Source organism: Schistocerca americana, chromosome 8, assembly GCF_021461395.2.
Source record: "Schistocerca americana isolate TAMUIC-IGC-003095 chromosome 8, iqSchAmer2.1, whole genome shotgun sequence".
NCBI classification, from domain to species: Eukaryota; Metazoa; Arthropoda; class Insecta; order Orthoptera; family Acrididae; genus Schistocerca; species Schistocerca americana.
Window position 1 is genome coordinate 373,459,734 of NC_060126.1, and position 23,165 is coordinate 373,482,898.

General features: G+C 41.8%; 1 protein-coding gene across 1 annotated transcript; it reads right to left on the reverse strand.

Moving 5' to 3' along the window:
• Positions 1-10,274: 10,274 nt before the first annotated feature.
• Positions 10,275-22,267, reverse strand: LOC124544937. The gene is made up of 2 exons (XM_047123685.1): positions 21,298-22,267; positions 10,275-10,386 (listed from the first exon to the last, which is right to left on the reverse strand). The coding sequence occupies exon 1, from the start codon at positions 22,190-22,192 to the stop codon at positions 21,299-21,301; it is 894 nt and encodes a 297-aa protein (XP_046979641.1). The 5' UTR covers positions 22,193-22,267; the 3' UTR covers positions 10,275-10,386; position 21,298.
• Between the last annotated feature and the right edge of the window lie 898 nt (positions 22,268-23,165).

Consider the following 23,165-nt stretch of genomic DNA (forward strand, 5'->3'; position numbering starts at 1 on the left):
CTGCCCGTCCCTCCGACATAAATCCTATCGAGTTCGTGTTAGATACGTTGGGGAGACGTATTGCAGCCCGTCCACAAGAAACAACGACCATCCAGCAGCTATGAACCGCACTGGTGGACGACTGGCGTGCCCTGCCTCAAGGACCCTTACTAACCTAGAGGCCAGCAAGGGAGCCCGTAGCAAAGCATGCATGTCCGTCAGTACTGCTCACACATCCCACTGAGAACTACGTCCCGCCTTTCGCAATGTTCAGGGCACCATCATGAATGGCGGTGACTTCACTGTAATTATTGTCTTCGAATAACAGTGTCCGTCTCGCTGTGTGTTTCTTTGAGGTATCTTCCGCACTATATTGTAACAGTTGTTTCTACGTACGCTGAAAGTTGTATCGCACAATATTTTTTGATAGTGACACATCATGCGGAAGTTACTTTCGTTCTTCAGTTTTGCACACTCGTGTGTTTTGAACAACTGGTGAACGAATTCCAGCTCACTAAACCAAAAGAGACTAAAGAGTACTTTCTTGCAAATTTAGCAAACTTCGCATACGATACAATAATTTATATGAAAACGATTGACTATTTCTTTTATCAACTTTTAGAATCCAAAAGCACGCTTTTGGAATTAGCTTTAGAAAGTCTTTGGATCTTGGCTTTAAATGAAAATCGGAATCTGATTTAATAGTAATGAGGTTTACTTTGTTTCTCATCCTACTGAGAGCAAACTATCAAAGCAGCCATAACAACTTCAATGTTATTCGTAACACCAAAATCAAAACCAGTATTTGCAACACCAGATGTGGTTATTTTCATGTCACAGCCTCGCTCAACGGCAAATCCAAGAATTAGGAATTTAGCTAAGTTATTAGTGAAGACAGTCATCTTGAAGGAACATTGGGAAATATTCGTCTTCAGAGCACATGAAATCGAAGAATTGTATGGGAGAATTTTTCCCTCTTCATCGTATTCAAGTGATAGAGTGTAATGCACAAAGCGCTTTTCAGTGATATACTCAGAGAAATTCCACATAGTGTAATAGTTTCAATTGCAGTGAAGTGAAAAAATTTTGAAAACCCAAGCTGTGCAGGGAAAATGACAAAACTGGAAGTAGAAAAAAAAAATTAGTAGTCTCATAGGGGACAACAACACGGTACATAGTGGTTCAAATGGCTCTAAGCACTTTGGGACTTAACATTTAAGGTCTTCAGTTCCCTAGACTTAGAACTACTTAAAACTAAGTAACGTAAGGACATCACACACATCCATGCCCGAGGCAGGGTTCGAACCTGCAACCGTAGCAGCAGCGCGGTGCCAGACTGAAGCGCCTAGAACCGCTCGGTCACAGCGGCCGGCGGTACATAGTGGGTTGCGACCAACTGACCATGGTACATTTCCGAATACCCTTGTTACCTAACACTGCCACGTGGGAGATACTGTAAATGTTACTGCATTACAGTTGGAAAGAGAGTTTCTTTCTGATTCACAGGTGTCGTTCATTCTGACTGCAAGTCAGCTATGGAAGGCACTCCAAAGCTTCTAATAAATAGTTAAAAAAAGTCTTTAGAGCACTTACCTGCGAAAGCCAAAAGGCCCAGGTTCGAGTTCCGGGCCATCAAACGGTTTTAATCAGTCAGGAAATTTCAAATTACTACTGCATTTAAGCGATTATCGCTTAACAGTGACATAATTTCCGACCACACTTGCAACTGAGACGTTAATAACTAACGACTGTGGCAGAAATTAATCTAGTGTAAGAAGAACCATGAAATGTTCGTTCGGACATGCATTCGGTCATACATGCATGTCCGAAGGAACACTGCATTGTTCTTAACAACACAGGCAATGCAATATCGTTTTAACCGCCTATACTGGACAGTGACTTCAATTAGAATCTCCTCCCCTATACGGAAATTACATAATGTATGTACAAGTACAGGTTGTGTCACATATGTCCGAAAGAATGGACTCCATTGATGAGATGTCCGAAAGAACAGACACCATATCCATATAAGTATATAGTTCTGGCAACACCGGCCATGACCTTCTTCTTCTGTGCGGATGCACACATATTCCCCGAACTCTTACGGGACTTGGCAAGAATGTCTTCCGTGAGTAAAGAGTGTGTTAGGGTGGGACACTACGAATGTAGTGTGTGGACATACAAGGTGAGAATGTGGATCTCGCGGGAGACGTGTGCAAGATAGTCCCTGCAGTCGCACTATTCTCTGTGCCGTAGGTGGCTCGGATGGATAGAGCGTCTGCCATGTAAGCAGGAGATCACGGGTTCGAGTCCCGATGGGGGCACATATTTTCACCTCTCCTCCTTGATATATGCTAACGCCCGTTAGCAGCTGAAGGTATTAATATAATTCTAATTTCGTTCTAGACGGCTGCAGGTCATCAACATCCATATCCATATAAGTATATTATTTTTTCCCGCCTGGCAGTTCAGTACAAACTGTTTATGGACACAGCCCAGACAGTAGTGGTCACAGAATAACTAGGCTGTCGTAAAACTGAACAAAAATTCTGAAAGTGGAGGCAGCTCTCCCCGCCTCCGTAGCTGGGTGACATGAGGCAGCAGAGAGGTAATCCTTGTCAGAGTCCACATAAACATAAGCGTGGCTGCATAGTCTCAAATAGATAAAAAAAAATGTTGCCACTCGACTTCTACCTTCGACGTTACAGTAATCTACTTTGTTATTACGGTCCACTAAGGTCCACAACAATAAATATCTTTAACCATTCGTTGACCGCAAACATTTTCATTCAGGAATGGAAAAAGACACTTTTCAAACTATAATCAAGAAAGACGCTGTCACAGTATCCTCTGATTACCACCACGTCTGTATTATTTCTGTACTTTTCAAGTCCACGAGAAGCTTACCAACCACATAACTAAAAACAGCCCACATGGCGTATACCAATCAGACTTCCACAACAATCGTAGTACAACATCGATTTTAATAGTAGTAACACACTTATGAGCCTAAATTTCTCTCCAAGTGCTGTTCAGTGTTTTCTCTCGTCCCTGACGTCTCGGAACATCAATTATTTCTCATTAATTCTGTCCCACTGCGAATACCAATGTATGCTGATGACTTCTAGTTATAACGAAGTACAAAATTAATTAAACAAAAGACAAGTCTTTAGAAAGTCATGTGTACATTACCAAAATGTCCAAAAGTATAGGGTTAACGCTCAATCCATACAAAATCCAAGCGAACCTCTACGTCATTCTAGACTCTTTACAACAAAAGTTTGGGGATCGTTACCATTTTTAATTATAAATGCAAGCAAAAACGTTTTCTTCGACAAAGAGGATGCACGAAAATTAATTTGTCTAAGCGCATAGCCAAAATTTGTAGGAAGGCATCATCAACATCTCTCCATGTCCTGCAACAATTTAAAACGCTCTTTCCATTTTACATGAAAAATAAACTTACACAAAAGCTTGTACTTCCAGTTGCTAACTATCGTGATGTTATCCTACAAGGTTTCTCTCAGCTCACACACCTTTGGGTAGTAACGAAACCCTTAGCACACAATGCAAGACTTTCGACTTTTTGATCACATTTCTCTGACTTAGGAACTGCTATCATGGCATGCAAGGGCAGGGATTTCCACACATTCTGTCTCCCCTACCGTCTTATCAACGTATGCAGTAAGTTTCATCGACTGTTTATCCAGTGAGTGTCAAACGATTGAACTTGTTTCGGAATTGAGGATTGCTTTTGTTATAAGCCTAAGGAAAGATCGTTAATGACTTTAAAAATTTGAGAATATTAATGTACAGAACTAATAGTAAATACGCACAAAATAAGACTTCTGTTCCCTTCTTCGTGCCTAAATTTACCTCCCTTATGTCTCTCTGACGTACAACTACTTTAGGGTACGTGTATTATTTAAATATTCCCGGTGTCCTTGGCGCAATATGTCTTTCAGGCACTTCGACAGGTTACAGAATTCAGTATTTATTATTTGAAGCTCACTCACGTTTATCTGACCCTACCATATACACTTAAAGTCAACGCTGTTTCGGAAATAGTTATGTGTCGACTTTGATCATATTGGAATAGCTTTCCTTGTAGTATTTCAAGGCTATTTTATATCATATTACTTGTTATTTGGTTACCCAACAATAAATCTTCTAGAATGAAAGTTTTCAATAAATCTTCTATCTTTATTTTTACACAAAAGCAGTCCTTTACTAGAATCTCAATGATCTGCAAAGAGACAAATATGGTGAAGAGTCACTGACGAAGCATGCATAGTAGTAGAGACTTTTAAGACAAATAATACATAATCCATAGGGAAGGTAACGAAAGAAACCGTTATAGCGTTTTAGATAGTGTTATATGTTTAAAAGATTTCAAGACTAAAAAAAAATAAATAGATGAAAAATGTGGTCTATACCCATATCGGTGTTATTTCTCTGAAAGATGTTCCACAAAAACGCAATATTGTTCGTGGCAACATTAACAACACATTATTCAGAATTCGAAATCTACTTCAATGTTTGACCAATATGTAGCAATTTTAAACTCGACGAATGTGAGACTGAAAATCCTTTACTATGTTACAAACGTTTTACAGTATGCTATACATAGAAATAATTAATTAATTAATTTAGCGATAAGTGTGAGACTAAAAATCTTTTCGCATGTAAATATGTTACCGAAATTTATTAGTCATTTGTAATTTCAGGTTTTGATGGATTATGGTGTTTGTTATACCTTGCTTCAGGATGCTACAAAATGATTTAGCGTTTTTTGACTTTGTTCCAGTCTTTCTTTTATTGTGTAACAATACCAACAGTCTAGCATTTACGGATTCTATTATACCAAGCACCAAGAAACAAGTGCACAACATATGCAGGGCTGTGAATGATGATGGTAACTGACATCTCTTGATGTGAGTTGTATAGTTGTTTAGTTGAGTAACTGAAGTAGGAGAAAGAGAAGAACAAAAACAATAGGCAATACTTATTTTTTAGTGAAACAGAAATTCGAAATTTAAGAATTGATCAGCACTCATCTACGTGCTATTCTGTAAAGTACTGCAACAGAGTATGGCGATTGTGTTCTTCTTTGTTGCTTTAAGTAAAAACGCAGATGATTTGCCATGAAAAAGGTTTGCTCATCAGTAAGTAAAGCTCCATTTATTTGAGGTCTCTATGAAGGGAAATGACACGGAGATATGAAAGATGGTTAGTTTTCAGTTTTAATATTGTTTATATTTATTATATAATAACTCGTGGTCTAGGGGTAGCCGGCACGGTAGCTCAGCGTGTCCGGTGAGAGAGCTGGTTGGGCTCTGTAATAAAAAAACTGAGTGAAACGATCAACAAACGAACTTGACCGGATGTCGTGTGACGTCCGCAACGAACAATCACAACAACAACAAAAAAGGAGTAGCATTTTTGATTCATAACCAAAACGTCTTCGGTCCTGGGTTCGATCCTCGCCACTGCCTAAATTTTGATAAATAATCAGCATTGGCGGCCGAAGACTTCCGGCATAAGAAGTCAGCCTCATTCTGCCAACGGCCTTGTCAAATAGGGCGGAGGAGCGGATAGAGGTTCAGGGCACTCTCTTGTCCTAGGGGTGGGAAATTGCCCCTAATGGCGGAAGAATCGGCAATGATCAACGACATGAGGATGCAGAAGGCAATGGAAACCACTGCATTAAAGACACGTAACGTGTATCCACAGGACATGTGGCCTGTAACTGAAGAAGTGTCATGATGATCTCTCCATTGGCAAAAGATTTCGGAATAGTCCCCCATTCGGATCTCCGGGAGGGGACTGTCAAGGGGGAGGTTAACATAAGAAAAAGATTGAATAATCAACGAAAGGATAACGTTCTACGAGTCGGGACGTGGAATGTCAGAAGCTTGAACGTGGTAGGGAAAGTAGAAAATCTGAAAAGGAAAATGCAAAGGCTCAATCTAGATATAGTAGGGGTCAGTGAAGTGAAGTGGAAGGAAGACAAGGATTTCTGGTCAGATGAGTATCGGGTAATATCAACAGCAGCAGAAAATGGTATAACAGGTGTAGGATTCGTTATGAATAGGAAGGTAGGGCAGAGGGTGTGTTACTGTGAACAGTTCAGTGACCGGGTTGTTCTAATCAGAATCGATAGCAGACCAACACCGACAACGATAGTTCAGGTATACATGCCGACGTCGCAAGCTGAAGATGAACAGATAGAGAAAGTGTAAGAGGATATTGGAAGGGTAATGCAGTGTATAAAGGGGGACGAAAATCTAATAGTCATGGGCGACTGGAATGCAGTTGTAGGGGAAGGAGTAGAAGAAAAGGTTACAGGAGAATATGGGCTTGGGACAAGGAATGAAAGAGGAGAAAGACTAATTGAGTTCTGTAACAAGTTTCAGCTAGTAACAGCGAATACCCTGTTCAAGAATCACAAGAGAAGGAGGTATACTTGGAAAAGGCCGGGAGATACGGGAAGATTTCAATTAGATTACATCATGGTCAGACAGATTTCGAAATCAGATACTGGGTTGTAAGGCGTACCGAGGAGCAGATACAGACTCAGATCACAATATAGTAGTGATGAAGAGTAGGCTGAAGTTCAAGACATTAGTCAGGAAGAATCAGTACCCAAAAAAGTGGGATACGGAAGTACTAAGGAATGACGAGATACGTTTGAAGTTCTCTAACGCTATAGATACAGCAATTAGGAATAGCGCAGTAGGCAGTACAGTTGAAGAGGAATGGGCATCTCTAAAAAGGGCCATCACAGAAGTTGGGAAGGAAGACATAGGTACAAAGAAGGTAACTGCGAAGAAACCATGGGTAACAGAAGGAATACTTCAGTTGACTGATGAAAGGAGGAAGTACAAACACGTTCCGGGAAAATCAGGAATACAAAAATACAAGTCGCTGAGGAATGAAATAAATACGAAGTGCAGGGAAGCTAAGACGAAATGGCTGCAGGAAAAATGTGAAGACATCGAAAAATATATGATTGTCGGAAGGACAGACTCAGCATACAGGAAAGTCAAAACAACCTTTGGTGACATTAAAAGCAACGGTGGTAACATTAAGAGTGCAACGGGAATTCCACTGTTAAATGCAGAGGAGAGAGCAGATAGGTGGAAAGAATACATTCAAAGCCTCTATGAGGGTGAAGATTTGTCTGATGTGATAGAAGAAGAAACAGGAGTCGATTTAGAAGAGATAGGGGATCCAGTATCAGAATCGGAATTTAAAAGAGCTTTGGAGGACTTACGGTCAAATAAGGCAGAAGGGATAGATAACATTCCATCAGAATTTCTAAAATCATTGGGGGAACTGGTAACAAAACGACTATTCACGTTGGTGTGTAGAATATATGAGTCTGGCGACATACAATCTGACTTTCGGAAAAGCATCATCCACACAATTCCGAAGACGGCAAGAGCTGACAAGCGCGAGAATTATCGCACAATCAGCTTAACAGCTCATGCATCGAAGCTGCTTACAAGAATAATATACATAAGAATGGAAAAGAAAATAGAGAATGCGCTAGGTGAACATCAGTTTGGCTTTAGGAAAAGTAAAGGGACGAGAGAGGCAATTCTGACGTTACGGCTAATAAAGGAAGCAAGGCTAAAGAAAAATCAAGACACTCTCGTAGGATTTGTCGACCTGGAAAAAGCGTTCGACAATATAAAATGGTGCAAGCTGTTCGAGATTCTGAAAAAAGTATGGGTAAGCTATAGGGAGAGACGGGTCATATACAATATGTACAACAAGCAAGAGGGAATAATAAGAGTGGACGATCAAGAACGAAGTGCTCGTATTAAGAAGGGTGTAAGACAAGGCTGTAGCCTTTCGCTCCTACTCTTCGATCTGTAGATCGAGGAAGCAATGATGGAAATAAAAGAAAGGTTCAGGAGTGGAATTAAAATACAAGGTGAAAGGATATCAATGATACGATTCGCTGATGACATTGCTATCCTGAGTGAAAGTGAAGAAGAATTAAATGATCTGCTGAACGGAATGAACAGTCTATTGAGTACACAGTATGGTTTGAGAGTAAATCGGAGAATGACGAAGGTAATGAGAAGTAGTAGAAATGAGAACAGCGAGAAACTGAACATCAGTATTGATGGTCACGAAGTCAGTGAAGTTAAGGAATTCTGCTACCTAGGCAGTAAAATAACCAATGACGGACGGAGCAAGGAGGACATCAAAAGCAGACTCGCTGGCCAAGAGAAGTCTACTAATATCAAAAACCGGTCTTAATTTGAGGAAGAAATTCCTGAGGATGTACGTCTGGAGTACAGCATTGTATGGTAGTGAAACATGGACTGTGGGAAAACCGGAACAGAAGAGAATCGAAGCATTTGAGATGTGGTGCTATAGACGAATATTGAAAATTAGGTGGAGTGATAAGGTAAGGAATGAGGAGGTTCTATGCAGAATCGGAGAGGAAAGGAATATGTGGAAAACACTGATAAGGAGAAGGGACAGGATGATAGGACATTTGCTAAGACATGAGGGAATGCCTTCCATGGTACTAGAGGGAGCTGTAGAGGGCAAAAACTGTAGAGTAAGACAGAGATTGGAATATGTCAAGCAAATAATTGAGGATGTAGGTTGCAAGTGCTACTCTGAGATGAAGAGGTTAGCACAGGAAAGGAATTCGTGGCGGGTCGCATCAAACCAGTCAGTAGACTGATGACCAAAAAAAAAAAATTAATGATCTCTCGAATATATTAACTAAAAAACAAATAATACTATTTATTACTGCCTTTTTAAGAGTGTATAGAAATGTAGCTTACTTGAAATTTCTATAGAGTTTTTCTTAGTTAGTAAGGAATATTAAATCAGTAAAATGGTAATTCATATCTGTGTTAGAATGAAAACTGCAATGACCATTTATTTCCCAAAAAATAATAATACGTTTTGTAGTAGTAAACACATTACGACAAGCAACAGAGAAGCGTACAGACACGAAAGAAAAAACTTTATTAGTAATTTGCTTACACTCAGAGCATGCAAAAAAATACGACAGTAAACGATTTACAATTTTCAGAATGTTATTTAGTGAGTACAATCTATTGTTGAAGTCCATCATTGTAAGTTTAAATGAGCATTCCTTAATCGAAACGAATTACATGCAACAGTAGAAATTTTGTCAGTGGTGTTTGTCTGTTGACAGTTTACAGTTTTTTCAGACAACAGGACTGACTCTCGAAATCACTGTCAAATTCGACTTCATCACTAAACTTTCTGGTTGAGGCTTAATAGAGTGGGCTGCAGACGCCGACGTATTTGAAAATGTGAACGTTTATACACATAAGGGCACGTTTTTGCATTGAGACTAGCTTTGAAGCACAGCGTCCTTGAAATATACGTTATTATTACAGCACTCAAAAAGGAAGGTCGTTTCCAATTAACATGAAGAAATGAATATTTATAATATGATATTGAAGAATTACTGGAGAAGAAAACTTAATTAAAACACAGCGTCTATTAAAGTATAATCAACTTTCATTGTGTTACTTGAAATCAATACAGGTTATCTACAGCAAAGCTCATACTCCAGCGAATCTTGCAGGTGGTCAGATGCTAACATTATAAGCTGTAACAATGACTATTTGCAAATACGTACAACACTCACTGTTGTTCTATTGGTAAGGGTTGATTCTACTGTAAGATATTAATAATGCATAAACTGTGGCTTTGAGGTTTGTAAAAGTATTACTTCAGGTGACCAACGCAGGGAACGACGAGGGCTCTCGGAAACTACCCGACTGAGACATAAATGTCTGTCATTTTATTAGTTTGGTATTTAACTGGCTTTCAGTTTTCACTGACTTATTTGAAACACAAATACGCTTCACGCTGTACGACCAACCTCCATTTTTGTGTATAAAAGTAACCTTAATAACTTTCCCATGAGTAGTGTAACAAATTTAGAACTCAGATATGCAAAGAAAATGATGCTATACGACAGTGTTTAATATAAAATTGCGGGTATTTTAGCGATGGGAACAAAGTCGTAAGAAACTTAACATTTACTTTCTTCGTTTTGGATTTCCATCACACTGTATCAAGATAAATCTTGACAAATAATGAGTTAAGTGTTTTTTATTAGATTTGTAATGATGTAATGAGCCAATAACATTCCATAATAGTTAATATTAGACAGAGAGTGGGCTGACAAAGTTTATAAATGCAATTAAGTTCACGAAACAGCACTAACAGCAAAGCATCACACTTATTCTCACAGTGCGTGTACCACACAAAAGGAGATAAATGATTCCGTGAAGTATTTCCTATTCAACCCAAACACCTCCGAAGATATCCCTGACTCGGAGATTTCCATGGCCGCATAGTGATACCGCCCGCTCTGGCCTGGAATGGATCCTCCTGTAACATTCAAGAGAAGCAGGAGTTTAAATTCATAGAATAACATATTTTAAGACGTTGCACAAGAGCAGAAAGATCCAAATAATGGGTCACAATTCTGTCAGAAACCACAACTACCTATCGGGAAAGGGAGGTAGCCACGCTCAATCTCCGCCAAAAAACCTGTTGGAAAATACTTAACTTAAAGTAGTTTAGGAAGTTACAGGAGATATCGTCAAAGATATGAATTATTGAATTTTTAATACTTGAGTACGTGCTTGGGACTTTCACAAGATTAAACTATTAATATCCGGCTTATAGCGTCGGAAGAAATTAAGTAGAGTAAATAACAAAGGACTTCGAGAACAATAGATTTGTGACTCAGATGGATTATCAACAAAATATTGAAAGTGGGCTCTGCATCAATACTACACTATTTAAAAGTGCTCAAGAAAAGAGTGTTGGAACAAACCACTACCTTCCCAATATAAGCTGTCGCTGACAATCTCACAACAAAAGAGAAGTAAAGGTAATGGTAGTAATTCATTCCAGATCAATTTGATCTTGCAAAGTTATAAACTGGTTATCAAAACAACACCTAACGAAACCACGGGAGCTATAGGTGCAAACTTATCAGTAATCGATAACACACACACACTCAATGAAATTACATCACTATTATATTTTTATAATGTGACTGTCTACTCAAAGCTTCCACGTTCCTCTGTCACACAAAAAATAGATATGAGTCTTGAAGGCAATGGAAGATGCCATAGTGCTACATCCGTGAAATGGAGTATCTATACAATATCTCAGCTTAAGTAAAAATGAAAATTCAGATTAGATATTAAATTTGGAAAGAAGAGTCAAAAGAGGTATGGGTCTTGAAAGCAGAGGAAAATGCCATAGTACTACATCCGTGAAACTGAGTATCTATACAATATCTCAGCTTAAGTAAAAATGAAAATTCAGATTAGATATTAAATTTGGAAAGAAGATTCAAGAAGAAATTCAGTCTAAAGAAACTACTTATACCAATTTCAGAAAATTTCTAATATCAAAAGGTATATATTTTATAGATGTCCTGCAATTATTATTTATTTAATTCGACTCCTTAGGCCACTGTCAAATGGCAACAGCTATTGTCATTCGACTAGGGTGCAAAAAGACGAAAATCTGTTCCATATTAAATAAGCAATTCAAGTAATAGGAAAAGTGTTTCCACATTGATGTAATTCTTATGCTTCGTCGAGCACCGACTGAGAATTCAATTAATGTTAGGACATATACCTAGGACACTGAACAGGAAAACCGAAAGTTTCTAGCAGCGGAGAATTAAAGCACCTGATATGTACCGATAAACAAACGAACTACAGATTGTCAGAGAAACACAACGAAATAAACTAGCACTTTGACTTTCACATTATTTTCATAGAAATGTAACTAATTACAAGCTATCTAGAAGGTTCATGGTAAGTAAAAAAAGTTCCACTTGATTACATACAAAATACCTGATTTGAACAGATTTTAGTATTTACTGGCAGGCACATCTGAAACTTACGTGACTGCCATGGAAATGGTGACATATGTGTTGATTTCCTCAATAACAGCAGTGTAGTGTGAAAAAATTATGATTTGGTTTCAGTGTGCTCGTCGAACATAAGCGCAATATCGACAAAGCAGATTGCGACATCGATGTTGGATTAAGAAAAATTTTGGGTGCAGGAGCCCAGTGATTAGGTCTTTCGACCTTTAAATATGCAGTTTTATTTATTTGATATCTCATTACAACACTGTCTGACAAGACTTCTTTGTGGGAACTGAGAAGGCCATAATCCAGTGTAAGGAAACGGGGGAGTTACCCTTTCCCTTCCACAAGCAATTAAATGCCATGGAGATTCATTCATTACGTTAGCGGTAGTTCCAGAAAATGTCTTATTTTTGTATATTACGTGCGTGATAATGAGTGGATACCGCTCGAAAAGCTTTGTATTTTAAGGTATTCCTAGGATAAAAGTATTGTAAACAACAAGAGCATGATAAATAATTGTTAATCTGACACACCTCTGAGACAGTGCTCATTCTCAACCTGTATGGCTAACCATTGTTTCCTATGGAAACTGAAGAGCACTAATACACAAACATAGTTTCCTCTGTTGCACTTTGATAATCATAAATCATTTTAGAAAAGACGAGGTAACCCAGATCTCAAACGCAAGTGTTTTCAAGGCCGGGCGGACTCAGAACCGTTAATGCGTCTTTCGGCTAAGTAATGTGGAAAAGAAAGGTTAAATTCCAATTTAGTGAACGCGATGCACTCTAGACAGGCGGAAAATTGCTTGAGAAGAACTCTAGTAGTTTATCCATTAAACTTTAGCCAAGGTCAAATATTTTTGAAAAGCAATTACAGAAATAAACAAAGACTCAATGAAATACATCAAGTAAATATGAATAACCACGAAATACTAGCAAGGGAGAACATAGAGAGCAGAAATTTAAAAAAGTTTTCTTTCATTAGATGAAAGACCTCGTTCATCGAGGTTGTACTTTAAAACTGTATTTTATTAAGTACTAGTTTCCAGTGTATCTCATTTTCAGGCTTATCACCCTCATCAAATAAAAATTGTTTGTTTGTTTTGTTTTAGGGCGCAAAAAACAAAACTGCTACGCGTTATTGATTCTCTTTTACAGCTATTTCCACAAAAATATTTTTTAGGATATACAAGACCCATTTTCTCAAAGATATCACCTGATAAAAAAATATTAATCACCCAGAAGACGTACCGGATATCAATGTAACTTCACACACATACACGCCATTGGCGATTATGTAAATCGTTAGCGTTGCAATTCTCTGTGACAAGTAAGAAAGTCACCAGAGGGCATTAGTCTTGTTCCTGTTTAGTGTTTTTACGAGACATGTGGTTTATATAAGGGGTGAGAACAGCGTCAGATGTTGAGATACAACTGTATAGGACACGGAGATGGTGCTTACTGGTGTGAGACAGCTTTATGAGCACCTGACAGAGATTCAATCGAGGCACATTGTGGGTCTCCATTTGGCTAACTGGTCGAGTTGTCCAGTATCCAATTTTTTGGGGTCTTTCGTTTGTGACAATGGCCCGATGTTGGAATGCATGGTAACCTAAGGGTAAGCAAGTTCGTCGTGTTTCTGGTCGACCAAGTCTATCCACGACAAGGGAAGGCTTGCTGTTTTGTGCATCAAGCACATCATATCCCTTCACATCTGCGTCTGACATCCGAGAACAACTAATGGATTCCTTGCAGCATTCTGTGTCATCGTGTGCCATTGCTCGGAGACTAGCAGCAGCCGTACTAGGGAATTACTGTACCTTGCGGAACTGCAGTTAATACCACAACACAAACGGCTGTGTATGGAGAGGTGCCGTGACGGGGAAGCATCGACTGCTGTTGTATGGCGTCACGTTGTGTTCAGTGACGAATCGTGATTCTGCACTTCTCTGCATAACCATCATCGGCGGATATGGTGGCGACATGGGGAGAGGTCCCTTTCTCCCAGTGTTTTGGAGAGAAACAGCGATGTTATTTCTTGCATCATGTTGTGGGAAACACCGAGTATGACTTCAGGTCATGGCTGGTAGTGATTGAGAGAATTATGATGCCATAACAGCAAGTCACACCATCTTCATGTGTTACCTCTCGTGCGATACTATCGTGGTGCCATTTTTCAACAGAACAATTCTCGTCCATACATGGCACGTGTTTCTATGAACTCTGCGCGAAATGTTCAAGCAGTCCCGTGGGCAGCAACGTTCTCTGCTATGTCTTCGGTGGGACACGTGTCTGACGATGTCGGAAGGAAAATTCCGTCCCAGAAAGAAAGATTGGCTTTGACATCCCGTCGACATCGAGGTCAATAGAGAAAGCAAGAGTCGAAGCGTTTGAGATGTGACATTACAGAATGGCGCTGAAAATTAATCAGACTAGTAGGTTAAGAAATGAAAAGGTCCCCCGCGGGGTCGGCAAGGAAATGTATATATGGAAAACGAGAAGAAGTACATACGTTAAGATTTCACAAAATGATTTCCACGGTAATAGAGGGAGACGCAGATGATAGAAACTGCAAGGTGTGGAGCATTGTGTATGTTACTCTGAGCGGAATCGTTTGACACTGGAGAGGAAGTCGCGGTCGACCGCTTGAAACCAGTCCAAGGTCTGACAAAAAATTAAAATATTTTACTATGTGGAATATTACAGATTGCTTTAGGTTGAAATATATTCGTACTGATCATTCACGCAACGTACATGGTCGATATTTGAATACACAATGCATAATAAGACGTATCGGGAAACCTAGTCACCTCTTTATCGATTCAATCAAATATGTCCATGCATGTATAAGCGATAACCGTGGGTATCTTGACATATCAGTTTTCCAGGCAGCTAAAATCACGTAACACATACGAAAAACAAACTGGTAATGGAGCCTATCAACTGAAAGATCCAAGTGGTAGGCTCTATGGTCAGTTTGTGTTTAGTAGGTGTTGTCAAAAACTTTTTTGCATAACTTTACGTGATCTAAGATACTGGCAACTTTCTCTCGCAGGATACCGGTGGTCATCCACTTATGTACCAATTTCAGTAAGTCACTATAGATGAATTTCCTACATCCATCTAATGATGGAATGCTTATCCCTAAACCGATCCTGTACGTTTTATTGATAATCAAAATGAGTAAAGCGCTACCTGAGGAAGTCGGTAATCTTTTACATAATGCATTTCTGCGGCGTGTCTCTGAGATGTCGCTGTTAACAACGTTGGAAGTTGAAGATTTTGAGGCTCAAGTGTTGCAGCGGCAGGCAGTTCTTCAGCAGCAGTAGGAGAAGATCGGATTGTACCGGGCAGCGGATTGTAGCGGAAAAGAGTTGTTACTAGACCGCAGAGCCAGTGACAGCACCTATCGCGCCACTGCGTTGTGAACCTTGGGAGAACAACAACAATCATCCTGTTTTGAATCGAAAGAACAGTGCGTTGGGAGTGGAAAGAAGTTACTTGATTCTAGCGAGTTTTTCGGACGAACTTAGCTTTGGACTGTCATATTCTGCTTACAAATAAATAACGTTACGTAATTGATATTCGATATTGCAGGCTGTGACAATGTACAGCCCAAGTAATAACAATATGAATGTTAGGCTACCATCGGGTTGTATCAGACAAAACAGTTTCGGATTATACTGGACGAAAGAGCCCAGAAACTTAAATTTCTCTGCTTCTTTTTCTTCAACAGACAAAAATGGAAAGGTCAGGACATAAATGACTTGAAACTATAATGAAGGAAGCAGTAGAATAAGCCAGATTCCTTGAAATGATAATAGGAAAGCGTGTGAGAGATATTCATTCCAAGAAGTATATTAGGTAACAGATTTAAAGCTGCGCGGGAGAAGGAAGCAGAGGTCATGAAACATGTTTTAAGAGATAAAACATTTTTCCCCAGAACATTCAGTGATAAACAGGAAACAGCATTGCAGAATCATGTAATGAATTTTAAATAGACTTCTTTTGCCTTTGAATAAAGAAGAGTTGTTACATCTAATGTACAAATATGCAGAGGATCAGGAAACAATGAAACCATTCAAATAGAAAACTATAACTTAGTAAAAATACATTAAGATTAAAGGCTGACGGCAGCTGAATCCACGAGCCTGCAGCGAGCAGTGTGTTTCAGCGAGGAACAAACTGACAGATTCTTCACAGACTAAATGAAATGACGCACAAACAAAAACTTTTTTGAAACGAAAACAGCAAAATTCCATGTCCGATACAACCCTCGAAAAAGTTACAAGGACTAAAATGCAAAGGGTGGGAAATAATTAAAAAAAACAAACGTATTCTACAGACATCGAGTTTTGTAATTCTATTCAGTGATGGACAAGTTCAAGTATATAGCCATATCAGGCATAATTACAACTTTTTTGCAAACGAAATTGATCTTTTTACCCATTACAGTTCCATAGTCGGTACAACCGTACAAAAATTTAAGCCGCCAAGATATAAAGGGAGGGAAAAACAAAAACATCAGCGGATGTTGAACCCTCAAAAATTCGTAAAAATGTTAGTATGCGACGTTATAAAGTACTCTCGAATGCTCAGAAATATTCTCCAGTACTCTTAAATCCACTGATTTGTTCAACATCAACCTAACGTGAAGTAAAGTACTCTGTAAAACTCTACTTTATAGAATACTGAGAACATTCCAAAAAATTCGGGAACTTTAAAAAATGTTTAGGAACTTCCAAAACATTTTAAAACCTAGTACATTCGAGAATAGTTTAGAATAATCGAAACATACGTTAACATTCAAAAATGTTCATAGAAGCTCGATAATATTGATAAACCTCGAACTTTTTCCCTTAAAATGTACAGCAATGCGAAATAGGAGGACTATGTCCCAGTGGCCACCATGATGTGATAGCGACCGCTTCAGACACTCATATCGCCAGAAACACAACAGCAGCCACAGAACAACCACTATAGCATACTACAAGGTAACCAAGACCAATACCTGACAGAGAAACAAAAAAATTTTGTTGTTTTCACTATATCTCACACTTAATTAACTTATTCTATCAAAATACTTGCTATGGAACTACATTTGTCATCTCGTTATTCGGCGAGAAGATACATAAATTCTTTGGGTTTCCCATACGCAGAGGAAGTTAGATATAAATGACCTTGCGAAAAGCATGATTGTTTCAAATTAATACAACAATACCTTAACGTTCGTTTTTGTGACTTATTTATAGTGATAATAATTGGTAATCTTACTCGAAATTGCAGTTTTTTGATTTGAAGTGGGAGTTCGGGAGATATGAGGGGGACCTTCGCAATAAATGCTGTTTTTTCTTTATCTTTCCCTAATATTACTTTTTGTTGAACTATATTGTTTGATAACTGTTAACGACAATTTATCGTCAGCTACTTCATATCTTACTGCTACAACGGCGCTTTGAAATAACCGACTTGAATAACTTTGACAATGTTCGGAGAAACTTTATCTATTAATTCCTATGGGCTGTCGACAATCTTACACAAATCATTTGTAAGTTAAATTTGGGCAGTTAAACAGACAACTGAGTGAGTGCCTTTACTAATTTGTGAGAGTTTTCTGACAAAATGTTTTGCGTTTTTATCATTGGAAATTTGAAGTCTAGTATTTGTTCTTAATTGTACTTTCCTCGTTCTAGATCAAAGAAATTAATTCTTCAAGCATGCATTGATTTCACCTGCTGGAGATGACCTTAAAATACACTCCTGGAAATTGAAATAAGAACGCCGTGAATTCATTGTCCCAGGAAGGGGAAACTTTATTGACACATTCCTGGGGTCAGATACATCACATGATCACACTGACAGAACCACAGGCACATAGACACAGGCAACAGAGCATGCACAATGTCGGCACTAGTACAGTGTATATCCACCTTTCACAGCAATGCAGGCTGCTATTCTCCCATGGAGACGATCGTAGAGATGCTGGATGTAGTCCTGTGGAACGGCTTGCCATGCCATTTCCACCTGGCGCTTCAGTTGGACCAGCGTTCGTGCTGGACGTGCAGACCGCGTGAGACGACGCCTCATCCAGTCCCAAACATGCTCAATGGGGGACAAATCCGGAGATCTTGCTGGCCAGGGTAGTTGACTTACACCTTCTAGAGCACGTTGGGTGGCACGGGATACATGCGGACGTGCATTGTCCTGTTGGAACAGCAAGTTCCCTTGCCGGTCTAGGAATGGTAGAACGATGGGTTCGATGACGGTTTGGATGTACCGTGCACTATTCACTGTCCCCTCGACGATCACCAGTGGTGTACGGCCAGTGTAGGAGATCGCTCCCCACACCATGATGCCGGGTGTTGGCCCTGTGTGCCTCGGTCGTATGCAGTCCTGATTGTGGCGCTCACCTGCACGGCGCCAGACACGCATACGACCATCATTGGCACCAAGGCAGAAGCGACTCTCATCGCTGAAGACGACACGTCTCCATTCGTCCCTCCATTCACGCCTGTCGCGACACCACTGGAGGCGGGCTGCACGATGTTGGGGCGTGAGCGGAAGACGGCCTAACGGTGTGCGGGACCGTAGCCCAGCTTCATGGAGACGGTTGCGAATGGTCCTCGCCGATACCCCAGGAGCAACAGTGTCCCTAATTTGCTGGGAAGTGGCGGTGCGGTCCCCTACGGCACTGCGTAGGATCCTACGGTCTTGGCGTGCATCCGTGCGTCGCTGCGGTCCGGTCCCAGGTCGACGGGCACGTGCACCTTCCACCGACCACTGGCGACAACATCGATGTACTGTGGAGACCTCACGCCCCACGTGTTGAGCAATTCGGCGGTACGTCCACCCGGCCTCCCGCATACCCACTATACGCCCTCGCTCAAAGTCCGTCAACTGCACATACGGTTCACGTCCACGCTGTCGCGGTATGCTACCAGTGTTCAAGACTGCGATGGAGCTCCGTATGCCACGGCAAACTGGCTGACACTGACGGCGGCGGTGCACAAATGCTGCGCAGCTAGCGCCATTCGACGGCCAACACCGCGGTTCCTGGTGTGTCAGCTGTGCCGTGCGTGTGATCATTGCTTGTACAGCCCTCTCGCAGTGTCCGGAGCAAGTATGGTGGGTCTGACACACCGGTGTCAATGTGTTCTTTTTTCCATTTCCAGGAGTGGAGTTGATAGAGCTTGCGAAAAATTTCCAAAATTTGTAAGTAATGGACCACCCTTTAATTCCGGATTACTTGTGAGATCTAGAGCATTTTCGCAATTTCTGGAAGACACTATAACATTTTGGAACATTCTCCAACATTATAGAACATTCAGAATGTTTACGAGGAACATTCTGACTAGTCTCGACCATTGCGGCTCTTCAAGCTGCTATACCGTCTGCCAATAAGAATTCTATTGGTACGATCCCCTTCTTTTCACAACCATGTAAAAATATATGTAATAATTAAGGGAAAATTTGTGTAAGAATGGAAATGTTCGTTTGTTCAAGGTCTTAAATCAGCGAAAGTTTTTCACCGGCTACTTCGAAATTTTGACACAACATTGCATTCGAATACAAGCGTGTATTTAAGTACGTAATATATAAAACAAAAACGTTATTACAAAATATCACGAAACGTTGTCGCCCGACTTACTTCAGATGTTTCACAATACTCTAATGAACATTTCAGCAGACACAGGCCACGTATTTGAAATATATACTGTAATTTTTGACACATTTAGGCTACATATTTTTAACATATATGATATATAAACACAAATACAATAGCGATTCGTTGTTAGTACACAGGAATGATACGTTTATGGCTTGTCAAATGGTTCAAACGGCTCTGAGCACTATGGGACTTAACTTCTGAGGTCATCAGTCCCCTACAACTTAGAACTACTTATACCTAACTAACCTAAGGACATCACACACATCCATGCCCGAGGCAGGATTCGAACCAGCGGCCGTAGCGGTCGTGCGGTTCCAGACTGCAGCGCCTAGAACCGCTCGGCCACCCCGGCCGGCTTATGGCTTGTCGGTATATGATTAGAATACTCCTAGAAAATCTGAATTTGCAGTAACAATAAACAACGCTCAAAGTCAGAGACAAGGGGAAAGTCGAAATGGATAGAGTGGCTGGAGGAAAAGGACAGATAATGCGGAAAAGAGGAGAGGGTCGGGGAGAGGAGGCAGGAGGAGACAGAGGGAGAGGCGGAAAAAATGTTAATATGTGTGTGAATTCCTAAGGGACAGAAATGCTGAGGTCATCGGTCCCTAGACTTAGACACTACTTAAACTAACTTACGCTAAGAACAACAAACACACTCACACGCTCGAGGGAGGACTGGAAGCCCCGGTGGGAGGGGCCGCGCAATCCGTGACATGGCGCCTCAAACCACGCGGCCACTCCGCTCGGTGAGAGTGGAAAAGAAAAGATCGACATACAAAGGAAGCGGGGGGTGGACAAAAACAGTGCTGGAGGAGACAGAGAGGAGGTAGAAGAAGATGAACGAGAATAGGGTTAGGAAGTGATGGACAGAGAGAGAGGAAGAAAGAGAAGATGGGCAAAGACAGGGGGAGGAAGAAACCCAGAGAGACAAAAGTAGGAGATTAGGATGTATATCCAGTTCTGGTACAAATTAGAAACGCGTGCTTTCTCTTTTATTTCTTTTCTATTCGGACTGAGCCACAAAATCGCGTGGCCAGGAATATATATATATATATATATATATATATATATATATATATATATATATATATATATATAGTAGAAATAACGTATATTAGTATCGCTTAGTGTGAAGATTATTCCAATAAAACATCGTTTAGGTTGAGATTTTCACTCTGCAGCGGAGTGTGCGCTGATATGAAACTCTCTGGCAGATTAAAACTGTGTACTGGACAGAGACTCGAAGTCGGTACCTTTGCCTTTCGCAGGCAAGTGCTCTATCAACTGAGCTACCCAAGCACGACTCACGCCCCGTCCTCACAGCCTTACTCCTGCCAGTACCTCTTCTTCTACCTTCCCAACTTTACAGAAGCTCTACTGCGAACCTTGCAGAACTAGTACTCCTGAAAGAAAGGATATTGCGGAGACATGGCTTAGCCACAGACTGGGGGATGTTTCCAGAATGAGGTTTTCACTCTGCAGCGTACTGTGCGCTGATATGAAACTTGCTGGCAGATTAAAACTGTGTGCCGGACCGAGACTCGAACTCGGGATCTTTGCCTTTCGCAGGCAAGTCCTCGACCATCTGAGGTACCCAAGCACGACTCACGCCCCGTCCTCACAGCTTTGCTTCTGCCAGTACCTCTTCAAACTTTACAGAAGCTCTCCTGCGAACCTTTCAGAAGTGCTGGTTCTGCATATCAGTAGCGTAGGAGTAGGAAGATACTGACCTTAGAGGAGGAAAGTGCACTTGTAGAGGACTCCCGAGGGAGACTGCGCCCGGAAGTGCGGGCTGCCGGACGCGGCCGCTCCGCTGGGGTCGCCCTCGCCGGCGCCGTCGCCTTCGGCGCCGCCGCCCTCGGTGCAGTTGTAGCGCGGGAACTTGGTGGCCCCCCGCGGCACGTAGCGCTCGGTCAGCGAGCGGTGCAGCCGCTCCTGCGACGCGAGCTCCTCGGCCATGGGCACCGCCGTGTAGGGCGCGAACGCGCACCGGAACGGCTCGCCCGCGATGCCGGGCAGCGTGAAGGCGTAGGCGCCGCGCAGCTCCAGCTCGGCGTCCATGGTGCAGAGCACGGTGGGGAAGCCGCGGAACCACAGCAGCGCCGTCTCGCCCGCCGGGTTGCCGTAGCAGCGCAGCGTGTCCTGCTGGTGCGGCCGCAGCGCCAGGAAGTCGAAGAAGCCGGCCGGCATCTGCGAGTCGAGCGTGCACGCCGCCGAGTTGAGGTCGCGCTTCGGCTGGTAGTTGCCGAAGTGGCCGTCGTCGTCGCTCCAGCCGAACACCTTGTCCAGCTTGATCTCGTTGACGCGCACCAGGCGCGAGGTGTCCGCCTCGTCGGCCAGGAAGTTGCAGTACATGATGAAGCCGACCCTGGCGAGCGCGTAGAAGTCGGCCGGGTGGCTGAGGCGCTCGCTGCTGTCCTTGGTCATCTCGCAGAGCAGTGGCGGCAGGTCGCCTCCCGGGAACAGCAGCAGGCTGTTGTCCGTCATGTTCCTGCGCAGGTTGGCCACCTCCTCGTCGGTGGGCCGGTCTTCCTTCCTGCCGCGCGCCGCCGACGCCCCCAGCATCAGCAACAGCAGCAGCAGCCACTGTGCCGCCGCCTGTGCCGCTCGCTTCTTTCCCAGCATCGCACTCTCCCGAGTAGGACCTGTTCCCTCTGACCGGTCAGTCGCGGCTCTGGCACAACGTCCTGCTCCGCGGGGCTAGGCGGTCGCGGCAGCGAGGTCAGGTCCTTAAAACCCCCGCCGCTCAGCCATTACCCAATTGACGTCGTTCGGTCTCCGTGTCGCCAATTGGCACAACTCAATTGCACTAACGGATCTGTCCTATGACGTCTAGACAGGCGGACGTCCATGTGCCCACAATCATGACTGTCGGGCAGTAGAGTGGTTGGAGCTCGGAGACTACTCGAAAATGAGAACTTTTAACATTGCAGCGCGTCAGCAATCGTGAATAATTTAATGATCATAAAGAATCCGCCTCGAATGCAAATTGAAACCGGATGCCGACTTTGGTTTCGGTACGGATAACCACTATCAGTTTAATAAGTCACGGCTGCAAGATACTAAAGGGAATTCTTTACAGACGAATAGAAAAACTAGTAGAAACCGACCTTGCGGAAGATCAGTTTGGATTCCGTAGAAATATTGGAACACGTGAGGCAATACTGACCTTACGACTTATCTTAGAAAGTAGATTAAGGAAAGACAAACCCACGTTTCTAGCATTTGTAGACTTAGAGAAAGCTTTTGACAATGTTGAATGGAATAATCTCTTTCAAATTCTAAAGATGGCAGAGGTAAAATACAGGGAGCGAAAGGCTATTTACAAATTGTACAGAAACCAGATGGCAGTTATAAGAGTCGAGGGGCACGAAAGGAAAGCAGTGGTTGGGAAGGGAGTGAGACAGGGTTGTAGCCTATCCCCGATGTTATTCAATCAGCATATTGAGCAAGCAGTAAAGGAAACAAAAGAAAAATTTGGAGTAGGTATTAAAATCTATGGAGAAGAAATAAAAACTTTGAGGTTCGCCGATGACATTGTAATTCTGTCAGAGACAGCAAAGGACTTGGAAGAGCAGTTGAACGGAATGGACAGTGT